Source organism: Andrena cerasifolii, chromosome 1, assembly GCF_050908995.1.
Source record: "Andrena cerasifolii isolate SP2316 chromosome 1, iyAndCera1_principal, whole genome shotgun sequence".
Taxonomy (NCBI): Eukaryota; Metazoa; Arthropoda; class Insecta; order Hymenoptera; family Andrenidae; genus Andrena; species Andrena cerasifolii.
In genome coordinates, this window is record NC_135118.1 from 26,037,789 (window position 1) to 26,050,555 (window position 12,767).

A 12,767-nucleotide genomic window follows, 5' to 3' on the forward strand; every position below is an offset into this window, starting at 1 on the left:
GTATACAAGCGGCAACTGTTTAAGATTCAAACGTGAAATATGCGTTTTGTACTTTATTGTTTAACGGGTTGTACGTGGTTACAATAACATTAAAATACAGTAAAAGAATGGTCTTAATAATAAAAGCTGGATTTCAAGCAGTAAATACCAGTGTATTTCGACAAAGAAGTTTGACAAAAGGCTTAAAATTATTACAAAGTTTTCATGTAAGTGAAGTTCGAGAGGAAATTGATGAAAATAAGAATCATCATGGAGGACGTAGAATTAGGAAAACAAGAGACATGTAACCATAGTTGTATTTCGCTTATTCTTATCTTATAGCCGCAATCAAATTGGTTCTAGATTTAGGAATAGCTTTAGGAATAGTTGAACAGTCCGCGATGAGACTACGAATTCCATATTAATTCCATACTATCATCACACTAATTTAATGACAAGTTGAATCGGGTTACATTTCGTTAATTCCCATGCGCGGACTGTTCGTTAAGAAAACGATAAGAAACCGACTCGCGCCGGATTTCCTCGGATAGCCGCTATACGTGGAAGACGACTCCACGGATCGCGGGGGTGACTCGGAGGGTGTTCGGACCGCCGGTCGCGGCGGGCTGATTGAATATCGATCGACTGTCACCAAGCGAACCCCACCATTATTGATGCTTTTGATAAAAAAAAACTATATACATAAGGCTGCAGGGATTGTTGAGGCAGTCGATGAGACTTCGACAGTTAATTCAGTCTGTTACCGTCGCGCTCGGTTTTTATATTCAGTTAATTGTGACGAGTGAAATCATCAACAATATCTGTCTCTCATCTCGAATAATCATCGTTTAAACATTGTAAATCGCTTGCAATATAAAAAAACCAAGGTAAGATTAAAGATCTTATTGATCCTATTTCAAATAAACTAATATTACCAAGGATATATTTGCTGATTAACAACTCCCTTCCTCGGTTAACAAGTTTAGATTAATCATTGGATGGTGGGCGTTAGAGGCCATGTATTCGACCTGACGAGCTACCCTCAGTGACGAACTATTGAGATTGTCGTTCAAATATTCCCACCTTTTTCCACGAGGCTTTCATTACCCAGGACGTTACAATTTCCGTGGTCAATAACAGTTATTACTGACCAAAAAATATTTCCGTCGACAATAATGGTTATTAGTGACCAAAAAATATTTGGTTATTCATAACCAAGATCATTTAAAGACATTAATTCTTATGCCATAACTTTTAAAATTTAGGTTATAACAGTTAATGGTCTCGGATATGTGTAGTCTCTAGTGGTAAACAAACGTATCTCAAAGGATTTTTCAAAATTTTCAAAATTGTGGATCTTACAGCTCTTTGAAGTATATCTGCGAGTTATCGTTATCTGAATCTATTTCCATATCATGAGAACTGTTCACTTGGGCCTGTCAGTCCCCACGTGGCCCCACGTGTGCGCTGCAGGGTTAATAGAACGTAATTTAACTCCTATAACAGTGTCTGCTATTAATCTTTGACACAGTAACGAGCCTGTATGAAATACAGGTGCACCGATAATATGTACACTTGCCATATAGAACGGATTTACATTCGCGTTACTGTTATCGGGCATGATCGACAGCGTTTAACGATGGACATGCATGAAATTTCGCGACGATGCACGCGACATCTGGAGATTTATCGTCTGCGCGGTGATATGCGTTCCCATTCTGTCCATCCGCGGCGTATAATGCCGAATGCGGCGAATAAATGCGAATAAATGTCACGAGGCACGAAGATGACAGGAAATAGGTTAGTAAAGGAATGATCGCGGAGGAGAAGGTCGACAGATCGCGGTCATACCTTTTGTTCGCGGATGTACAGATAGTTGGACGCGATTCCATCGAAGATGTTACCGGAACACGCGATGTTGCGACGCGACGGTACTTACCTTACCGTAGGCGTAGCAACCCAATCATGTTGTCGTCTTTCGGCCTTTTTAAAGCGACAGACTTGCCGCCAGAGTAGCATACTAGGAACGCAGGGGCTACTGACCACAGGACAGTCTCTGAAATACGGGGGACAGTCTTAGCTTCTCTTCGCATTTGCCACCGTCGGTAAGTCATTACACGCAGGTTACGTCGCATTACCGATCTACATTATCAAAGAAATACTATTTCTAATCAACAGAGCGTAATATCGTTAAAAGGAAAAAATTCTTTCCAATGGCAATGAGGTGTTTACGCTACGAAAACGAAGACGACGACGACGACGACGATGCGAGATCGGACACGCCATCGGGAACAAGGTGGAGAAGCAGCAGCGTCCCTGTTCAGAAGCGAAGAATCACGTTCACTGGCTACGCGAAGGTTCTTCGTATGATTTTAGCGAGATACACATTGATCTGCGAGCAAGTTCGCGACGAGCAGCGGGACGATCGACTGGCGGACTTGGTTCTGCCGAGCAGCGAAGATTGGCGGCACCGAGTCTACTACCGACTGGTCGAGCTGCAAAGGGAATGCAACGCGGAACTCGGAACGAAAAGGTTATTCGCTGGAAAATTCCCAGCAACCAATCACGAGCCGCCTTCTTCAACTAACAAAGGAAGATCCCCAACCCGAAAGTTAAAAAAATTCTGAACCTTTGTCGGTATGTAGGAGATTTCCTCCTGATTGCAACGCAATTTTTGTCTGCTGCCCAAATTCACTCGAAGGGGGTGAAACTAACCCCCGAAAATTCGGCTATTTTCCGATTTTGCGTTATAACTCGCGAACTGTAAGAGATAGAAAGAAAGTTTCAAGACAGAAGTTACTTCTTTTAATTAGATCTATCATTTGGTAAACACAAATATTTAACAGCTCACACAAAATTGGAAAATAACCGAATTTTCAAGGGTCAATTACACCCCATTACAGTGAATTTAGGCAGCAAACAAAAATTGCGTCGTAATCAGGAGGAAATTCCCTACATATTTACAAAGGTTCAGAATTTTTTGAATTCCCGGGTTCGGGATGTTCCCTTGTAAATCGGATACCGACGCGATTCCCGATTCGCTAATTTTTCCTTCGCTCTGTTGTTTCCATTGCGCACTCTGTTGAAATAATTTTCATGCACGTAGTTATGTATGTATATCGACGATGATCGACGACTCGAATACCATTTACTTCGTACTTTATTAACGCTGCTCTGAAAATGTTCGAGTAATGTCGATACCCGCGATTTCCTGTTTTGTGGACTTTTTGGAATAAAGAGAAGAAATAATCGAATCTTTGCATCTGATTTTTCTCTCTCTTGCACTCGCGATTGCGTATACCTGTCTAAAGTAAAAGAGCGAGAGGTTACGCGTAACCTGCGTCTCGTAAGTTCTTCTCGAAGCTTGGAACCGCGATGCCAGATCGGGGACGGGTTCTCTCGAGAATTTCCCCCACCTCGCGCACACTACGCCGGAGCTGCGTGTCCGTGAGCTCGACGCTTCGGAGTCCAACTCACGGACACGCAGCTCCGGGGTAGTGTGCGCGAGGTGGGGGAAATTCTCGAGAGAACCCGGCCCCGATCTGGCATCACAGGCTTGGAATTCTGCTTTCTCGCTGCTGGTAGTTTTACCGTGCCAATCGGTTTCCTTTGGATGTCGTCGCGTGCGCGAATAAAGGTTATAGGAATAATGGGGGAGTAAGTAAGAAACAGATCGATCGGGGATGAGTATTGAAAAGCTAAGAAGTGGTGAAATCGAAGGGCTGCCGAGGCTGGACTGGAGGCGGAATTCGCGCCGGAGAAGGAGAAGGAAGTGGAAGGGGAGAAGGAAGAGGAGAGGGAGTCGAAGGCGGAGTTGAAGAGGAGCGCCTGGAACTGGGAACCAGAGTTTCGTGGATGTCCGCTGAAGGCCAAAGGGAGAGAGAGTCGGATGGAAGGATCAAGCGGATCGTTACCGAGCGTTTACGGTATCGCAGGCTCGATGACGGAAGCTTGCGTCGAGCCAGGTTGGCGCGTCAACGACATCCCTCTGGCGGCTACAGTTCTTGGAAAAGTGTCAGCTTCTCCCACCTATTCCGACGAAGCCGAGATGCGTCGAGTGTTTGGGCTCGTTTACGACGTGTTCAGGTGTAAGCTCGCGCCCCTAGCTCTCCAGGCTGAGACTGCAGTTTCTATTCTATCTAACGTTTGCTCTGTTTTCTGCCCTCTCTAGATAAAAAGATCTTCGGTCGGGCACTGAAGGACGTAGGGTTTTGGGGCCGCAACAGCGCGCTGAAAGATCGGGAGAAGATCGTTTGGCTGTTGCTGTACGATATGCAGGGGAGGAAATTCTTGAGACGGGGCGAGGTGGACGCGGTCGAAGAGCGGGAGAGGATTTTTCACGTGAGCTCTTCTTTTCATCTTCTCAACTTCCTCCAATCTAACTTTACGTCTTTTGATTCCTGCTAGGCTGCCGGGTTGATGGACATCGAGAACGCTCTTCTGGAGGCAAAGACGCACCTAGCCGCGAGCATCTCGCGTCTCCGCATCCGTGGCTCGGCTCTCAATCTGGGTGAATAGCTTTCGCTTTCGTTCGGAGCCCGTTCCGATTTAGTAGATTTCAATAGAGCGGTAAGCAGAAAGATGAATGGCTTGCTGTAACGATAATCTCCGGAAATTCTGGGACACCCGAAAACGAGCGAAGACGAGCTGTTGTCGCCTCGGCTGCGTATCATCGGAGGCATTGCTTGGGAGGAGGGAGCCGTGATCGCCACCGGATGGGTGAATGCTAACAAGTTCGTCGGCAGACAGGAATTCCTGGACGAAATGGCCAAGCTGAGGATGGTGTTCTGCGAGAACGAGGAAGCGATCGAGCTCGAGGAGACCGATTACACGTTCGACTCGATTTGCCCTATGGTGGTTAACTTGCACGAGAGAGCGCGGCAACTGTTGGCCGTTTCCACTCTGGTTCGCGATCATCGTTTCATATTTTTAGTAGGTAGTCACTCGAATCGGACGAATTTTATGCAGTTTGTCGATTAACCGAACGCATGAGTACAAGCGGTTAACACTAATTCGTAATTGAGGACCTTGCATCAAGAGGGGTGCAGCTCCATTTTTGACAATTTTTTAGTTATGACGTGTAATATAGGTACCTAAAAAAAATCTAAAGTATGAAAAAATTCTGAAATATTAATATCAATAGAAATATTTTGAGAAATAATTAATATTAATAGAAATAAGAAATATTAGTAGAAATATTAGTAGAAATATTAATAGAAATATTAGTAGAAATATTAATAGAAATATTAGTAGAAATATTAATAGAAATATTAGTAGAAATATTAGTAGAAATATTAGTAGAAATATTAATAGAAATATTAATAGAAATATTAGTAGAAATATTAATAGAAATATTAGTAAAAATATTAGTAGAAATATTAGTAGAAATATTAGTAGAAATATTAGTAGAAATATTAGTAGAAATATTAGTAGAAATATTAATAGAAATATTAGTAGAAATATTAATAGAAATATTAATAGAAATATTAATACAAATATTAGTAGAAATATTAATAGAAATATTAATAGAAATATTAGTAGAAATATTAGTAGAAATATTAATAGAAATATTAATAGAAATATTAATAGAAATATTAGTAGAAATATTAATAGAAATATAAATAGTAATATTAATATTTTTATTATAGAATATTTTTTGCCAAAAATAGAAATAAAAACTTATCAACTCAATAACTTTTAGTTAAAACTTATCAACTCTTTTCAACTTTAAGTGAAAGCAATAATTTTATAAACAGTATTTCCTAATTTACTCGAAGTTGGTAAAGATGAAGCTACACCCCTCTTGCTGCAAAGTTCTCAATTCGTAATTCGTTTGTTCGATCGACCCAGGAGAGATCGCTGTGCCTGGGGGCGGCGGCATTGGCACAGGCTATCCGCGTGGGTCGTCTCTGCGGCCCAGTCGTTCTCACGCATGCTCTTGCCCCTCGACACACGGGATATTTAGCCCAACTGTTGGACAACATCGAAGGCGCCGGCCGACTTTTAGCATTCGGAGCTGGCGATCGTCGTTGCGAGTACGAGACATATCTGAAGGATCTTGGCGTTACGTTGCAACGGTGTCGCGTATTTTCTGAAAAGTATCGTCGCTGTCTCTCCTTTTAGTCCGTGAAATTAGGAGAAATTGGCCCCAGAATATCCGGCTATTTTCCGATTTTGTGTTATAACTCCCGAACTATAACAACTAAAAAAACTGTAAGTTACCAAGTGATACTCCTAATTAAAAGAAACATAACTTTTTCCTGAAAACTTGATTTCTATATTTTACAGTTCGCGAGTCATAACAACACAAAATCGGAAAATGTTCTAGGGTCGATTTCACCCTATTGTAAGCCGCCATACATAAAAATGGTTACTCCTACGAAAAAAACTCATAGAACCTTTTTTGTGGACAATTTCCCAAGTTACAAATTTCATAATGACTATTTTTGCCGTAAAACTGCTCGATAACGAGGTATTCGCGAAAAACTGTTTTCTATTACCTTTGACCCTCCGTAAAATGTTTAACGGCGGTCACATCGATGGGGCCTTTTGACATTCTTTAAAACGACGAAATCCAGGCTCGTACAAAAATGTAGCTTGCTGGGAATTATTCCGCAGATTGGCCCTATTTCCGTCTAATTTCACTGGACTATTTCTCCTCTCTAACACTCGCGCGTTGATCCGCGCAACGAATCCAACAGTCTGATCCAACTATCGCGTTTCCTTATTTAGGTACGTATCGCCTCCAGCGACAGCGGAGTTGGATAGAGCTACCGTGGTCCTGGCGATACCACCCTGCAGCTACACTGGCGTCCGTGACATCGTCGATCTTGCCGTAGCTCGCGGCGGGGACGTAGATCTTCTCGAGTCGCTGACAAACTGCTGGACCAGCAACGACGACCACGATCACGATCATCACAGTGATCGCGAGATCGAACAACTACGAGTTCTATTAGCCGACCAGATGTCCACTCTAAAATACGCTCTAACCAGACCGAACGTCCAATTCCTCATATACGAGGCGCACACGCTCTTGCCTGCGGAAACGACAGAGATGGTTCGAAAGGTGGTCGATTACGCCAATCGAATGGCCATGGAGAAGTATTTGCGCGATCATCCGGTACGGCACTTTGCCAGATTTTCGCCGACGATTCCTTTTTCCTTCTCATTTTTACCCGTCTTCTTTTTGTAGCCAAAGAAGAGGATACCGAAGGAAGGGAAGGAACCGTCAAAGTCGAGTAAACCGGAGAAAAGGAACGAATCGGGAGAAGATAATCGCTCGTTGGCATCTTCCTCGAATCTAACCGTAAGGTTCCTCGCATTTTTCATTCAATTCGAATCGCGTGGCTGGTTAAAAAGTTGCCTGCTCGACGCGTCGCAGGTTCTGGACAGCGATCTTTTCCAAGTGGACAGCATTGACGTCATTTACGGAGGAAATGCCAGGCGGACACTAGATCCAGGCTGCTTCCTCGCGGTGATAAGAAGGAAGGAAATGATGCAATTCGACTCGCTGTTTATGATCAAGGTGGCGGAATCCAAGGGGTTATTCGGCGACCTCGATGAACCGCAACAGACGAAACGAGAGCCGCTCCTCTCCGATCGGCCGTTTCAACGGGCCTCGCAAGTCGACCGTCGTAAACGACCGAAATCCTGCAAGGTTCGTTTCGCTTCGCTCGTTTGTCTCTCCTTCCCCTCGCTAATACTTGAGAGTTCTGTCTCATTGTAAGTTCATCTTCTCCCAACACATGTCTTGTGCTAGCACCGGGGCATCGAAATCTCTGTACCTACTTTCGTGCGTCCCCACGCTTTAAACGTTATACAGGGTGTTCGGCTACACGTGGGAATAAATTTAAGGGGTGATTCTAGACGAAAATCAAGAATAACGATATTGAGGCTTCTTTTGTCACTGATTCATCACCGTCCAGCCCAAATCGCTGACCCTAGAAACATGAAAGTCGGAGGGTACATTCCTTTTGCGACGTAGGTGCTCGATACAGAGATTTTTTTTAAAATTCTATCCTCAAAGGGGTGAAACGGGCTAAAATGTGTTTTCCTGGTTTCCTTAATATCTCTTAGGCCCGATTAGATATCAACTTGGTTTTCACTTCGAAAGGTTACCCACATAAATGGCTGAAAACCAATTTCAGTCTTGGTCTTTAATATTTCTTAGGCTCGAAGCGAAGCGCGGGGGTAGTTTGCTAGTTAGTTATAAGCGTTTAAAGATATGCTCAAAAGCACGCAATCCGCGTGCACTGCGCAGGTAAGTATGCACCCTCTAATTTTGTATTAAGTGTCGCAGAATCGTGTGGCCATGTCGATTGTCGGTAAATTTCTTCGTAGCTTCTCTGAGGCCAGTGACCCCGCGCGACAGCGGCTTTGACCACAGACGAGGTACAGGATAGACCTTTTTTTCTGGAGAAAATTCCTAACGGATACCCAGTCCTCCGGGGGAGGGACGAGGTTATGTGGGGATTGCACCCACTAAAAAATCCAGGGTGGCCTCCTGACTGGGAGGTCTGCACGGCTGGGGGGAGGACTTGGGCGAGATCCAAACAGAACGATGCGTTCACCACCTCCCCCCCCCCATAGATGGAATCAAAGTTCCATCGATCTCCCTGTACATGAAACCCTTAGGCTTCTAAACCAAGGAGATGGATGGAAACAAAGTTCCATCGATTCCTTCGGTTTAGATATAGAATCTAGGGAACTACCAAGTAATCACTCGATTAAAAGAAATTCAGGAAAGAAGGAAAGACGAGGGGTAAGCATGGAACGAGTATTGGGCGCGGTGCAGTTCCTACCACCCTACTGTCCGAGTCGAAAGGGAAATGCGCTCGGCGCCTTCCAGACGATTCCTCTTGCACCCAGCGACTCGTCAGGAGTAACAGTAGGTGTGACCTGACTCAAGCCGACTAACGCGGAGATTGGGTAATCGGACCGGGTGACTTACGCAGGCAGTGTACCAAAGGGCATACCCCCTACGCCTTAAACTTTTCCTTTTGGACAAGAACACCAGGGGATGAAACCGATCCACCCATACCGATTCCATGCTCAGTCACTTGCTTTCGCAAACGGAAGGAGCGGTGACCTCATCACGGATGAGAAGCCAATAAACGAACAACAAAGCTAATGATTTAGTGACTACTTCACAATTTTACATAGGGCCTTAAATACTTCATACTATAATAAATTAGCCTAGGCTTCCTTAGATGTCTTCTTTCACTAACACTTTTCACTCGTTTCTTCTTAAATATATTATCTTATTAACTCTTTTCCCCGCGAACGGATGAACCTGGAAAACTGAAACAACCAACTACGTTATGTTAGTAATAAAAGTGTGGTCGGCTTGGAAGGAAATTATGAATAAGCTTATCGGGTTGCTGCCGGTCCAGATAATTTCGACCTATAGAAGACCCATTGCAGATATAAGTACACGAAGGAAAGAGCAGAGAATGTAAACCCGTAGATCAGATGCATGAGAGAGTGACAAAAGTCATACAAAACCATCGAAGAAATCCATGCAGTAGAATAAATCATGTAAACCCATCGTAGAGAGAACTGACTCTACAATCGCATTGCACACGATTTCAAAAGCACTTCTTGTTTTTAAACATCCTTCAGTTTCTGAAAAAAGTCTTCTAGGTAACGGGTATATCTCAATGGAAATTGATGCACGAATTGAGAAATCACGAGATAATGTGGGATGCACGCACTTCACTGAATCAATGAATTTCTCAGGCTTAGACAACATTTTATTTCACAAGGCGGGTTTCAGAAGTAACTCGATTTGCAGTTGCATCCGTGCACCCCATGACACTCGTGCATCGTGCAACTTTCTGCAACGCTTTTAATACTCTGAGCAAATAGAATCCAATTATTATTACTTCACGGGAATGATTAAACAGTGTATTAGAAAGTTGCGAGAATGTCAGTAACAGCGTGAATTTTTAATACTTTTCGGCGCACGATACGTGAAAGGGTTCCACTACGCGCAAAGTACTAATAAACAATGTCATCTTGCAATTAATAGATTGCACGTGCTTTGAAGAAATACCATTTTTGAGCGCCATAGTGTCTTGATCCCCCAAAAAAATTTTCGGAGAGAAATCCGCGTGAGTTGTTGACAAACCGAGCCAAAGCATAGCGTAGCAAGATCCTACCGTGTATGTCAAAGTCTCCTCTAAACAAATCAGACGTGTACAAGCACGCACAAATCTTTCAGCAGTCAACGCATTTCAGAGTAGTTCCTGAGTTGGACGCTGTTAATGAGCAGATGTCGCTACATTCAGTCCTGAAATTATGGGTCGGTAACACAGTTTGGGTGGCGACACGAACATCCATCAGGTGATAGGTCCATCCTATACCTCTTCTGCGCTTTGACGATCACTACTCAGCAGTGCACGCGGATTGCCTGCTTTTAGGGATATCTGTAAACACTTTTCGTTTTAGTACGGTATCTAGAATCACCCCTTAAATTTATTCCCACCATTATATTTATATGTATATCAATGACGCACCCAGAGGGGGAGCCTAGGGGCCCTACCACCCCCAAAGAAGGGGCTTTGTAAAAAGAAAAGAAAACTGGATTTTATTCTTTAAATAAATTTTATTGAATTTGCATTAAAAATATTTTTAGCCGTTCAACTCAGCTCCCCCCAAGATTAAATCCTGAGTGCGCCACTGACGTGTATGCATGATTTCTGAAAGCTACCATTTCCTTATCTATATTCTTTCCAGGGATATGACTATTACTTGCAGCTTTTTAAATAAAATTACAGCTCTTTTCATATATTCAAATACACTAAGAATACAGGTAGATATTATAATGCTCCGTTCTTTTCGACAGATCGAGATTGAGCGACTAATGGCACATACGCACTCCTCGCTGACGAGAGCCACGAAAGAAAATCAAGTTTGCCCTCGGCATAAACGTCGCAGTGGTTGGAGGGAAGATACGTTTGGGTCCCAGGTACGGAACTACAGTGGGGAGAACGGTTGTTACCCCTGGACAGACGCAGCCACGCGCGAGGCGTCGTCCGCATCGTCGTCGAAATATCGGCCGTCACGCGTGTATCTGCGACCTTACAAGTTTCTGTATCCGTGGAAAGTCCTGTCGCTGCGACTCTCCGTCAAGCTTGACAATCGTTGCAGAGTCGCGAGCAAAAGCGTTCGTATCCGAGGCTCGGTTAAACGCGTTAAAGCTCCTTAAACCTCTTCGACATTCCTGGATCTCATCATGTCTACGGAATCTCGTCTCTCCGAACCTCGGAGACCAGAGCTCTCGAAACGCCCAATTTTCTCAACCAGCTGCCTTGCAGTATTCCCTTCGCGTTAAACCTAACAATGCGCTGACGGTTGCGCGCCTAGGTATCGCGAAGTTTCCACGCAGGGGAGAACTCGGACAAGCGAGGGAGCCAGAAGGAGAGCGTGAACCGTTTGAGCGCAGCCGTGCGTATGGCATCGCCGCAGAAAAAGGCAGGTAATTGTCATGAACCGATTGTACTTGACGCGATGATTCTTTTGCGGAATACGTTAAAGCAGGACTTTCGTTTGCGAGCGATCTACTCGATGTACTCGACCAAGATCTCTCCCGGTCGATCTGACGAGGATGCGCTCGCTCTACGAACAGCGTCCAGGCCAAAAGGAAGCTCGTCCCTGCTGCTGGCTAACTTGCTCACCACCCAACACCCTGTAACACGGTAACCATTCCATTTTTCCGGCATTCCCGGGCGCCTTCTCTCTCTCCTCTCCTTGATCCGGCTTACGAGGCAAAGAGGTTCGCCTGCGAAAGAAACGACATAGGAAGAAGTGAAATTGTTTGAGTGTATACCTATAGCCACGGATGGAAAGACGTTGTCCCCTCGAGCACGGTGCTGAGGTCGCCGATTCTGGCTCGAGCGCTGCGACCTATTCCGCTGGACAACGACGACGATGAGCAACAGTTTCAGCGATTGGAAGCGTACGCGCAACAGGAGGTGTCGAAATCCTATAGGCCGTCGCGGATCCTTCGCCCAGGTGGTTCCATCGAGCACGCTCGGCTTTCTTCCGCGCATCACCCGGAATTTACCACGGATCATACGCCTAGCACGGCGCGCAATGACATTTACAAACCATCCACCGTCTAGCTTTTAATAGTGTTCACATCTCCGACCTTGAGAAATCTGAAATAAAGTGGATGCAAACGGGCGTGAGCGTAACTTTTTAAAGCTTATCTTTTATCGCGGTGAGTGTGGATTTTTCGAGAATTATTTGTATGCAGTTTCGGAGACATAAAAAAGAAATGCAACTTTTGTTTAAACTTCTTCTCGATATCCCTCACCGTTCTCGAGATATTATACGATCAAGAAAACTGCATTTTGTAAGGGGTGATTTCACCCCCTAAAACAGCACTGTGGCACCAAGAGAAAATAGTTTGATGAGCTACTCTATTTGTACACAAAGTTGCATAATTTTTTTAATTTTAAGTTAGCGCGCTAACTTTTGGGAGATTTACAGACTATTTTACCTTAAGGGGACCTTCCGGTCTAGAGCCCCAAAAAATAGGTGATTTTTAGGAATTAATTAAAGGAAAACTACTGTATATAATTTAATGGGACTTTTTGCATTGTATTAAGGATGTCTTATATTATAGAAATATATTTTTTGTTTTATAATTAATCATTGCAGACGGCACTGGGGAGTCGTTAAAGTGGAGGCTTCAAAAAATTCATCCAAATCGGTGGGACCTGTATCTCCAAAAGTTATCATCCGATTCGACTGAAACATTTTTTATTTTGAAGAATATACTT

General features: G+C 44.0%; 1 protein-coding gene across 1 annotated transcript; it reads left to right on the forward strand.

Moving 5' to 3' along the window:
• The first annotated feature begins 1,810 nt into the window (after positions 1-1,810).
• LOC143373150 (uncharacterized) lies at positions 1,811-12,165 on the forward strand. Its single transcript, XM_076820099.1, has 13 exons — positions 1,811-2,084; positions 2,158-2,512; positions 3,700-4,067; positions 4,151-4,320; positions 4,387-4,489; positions 4,622-4,911; positions 5,830-6,077; positions 6,712-7,099; positions 7,172-7,285; positions 7,361-7,636; positions 10,826-11,185; positions 11,347-11,458; positions 11,803-12,165. Exons 2-13 carry the CDS (start codon positions 2,193-2,195, stop codon positions 12,102-12,104), a joined length of 3,051 nt encoding a protein of 1,016 aa, XP_076676214.1. The 5' UTR covers positions 1,811-2,084; positions 2,158-2,192; the 3' UTR covers positions 12,105-12,165.
• Positions 12,166-12,767: the final 602 nt, after the last annotated feature.

Coding starts and splice junctions, on each gene's coding strand:
- LOC143373150 (XM_076820099.1), top strand. CDS start 2,193: ATGGCAATGAGGTGTTTACGCTACGAAAACGAAGACGACGACGACGAC. Junction 4,068..4,150: donor CGTTTACGACGTGTTCAGGT/GTAAGCTCGCGC, acceptor TGCCCTCTCTAG/ATAAAAAGATCTTCGGTCGG. Junction 11,186..11,346: donor TTAAACGCGTTAAAGCTCCT/TAAACCTCTTCG, acceptor TTGCGCGCCTAG/GTATCGCGAAGTTTCCACGC.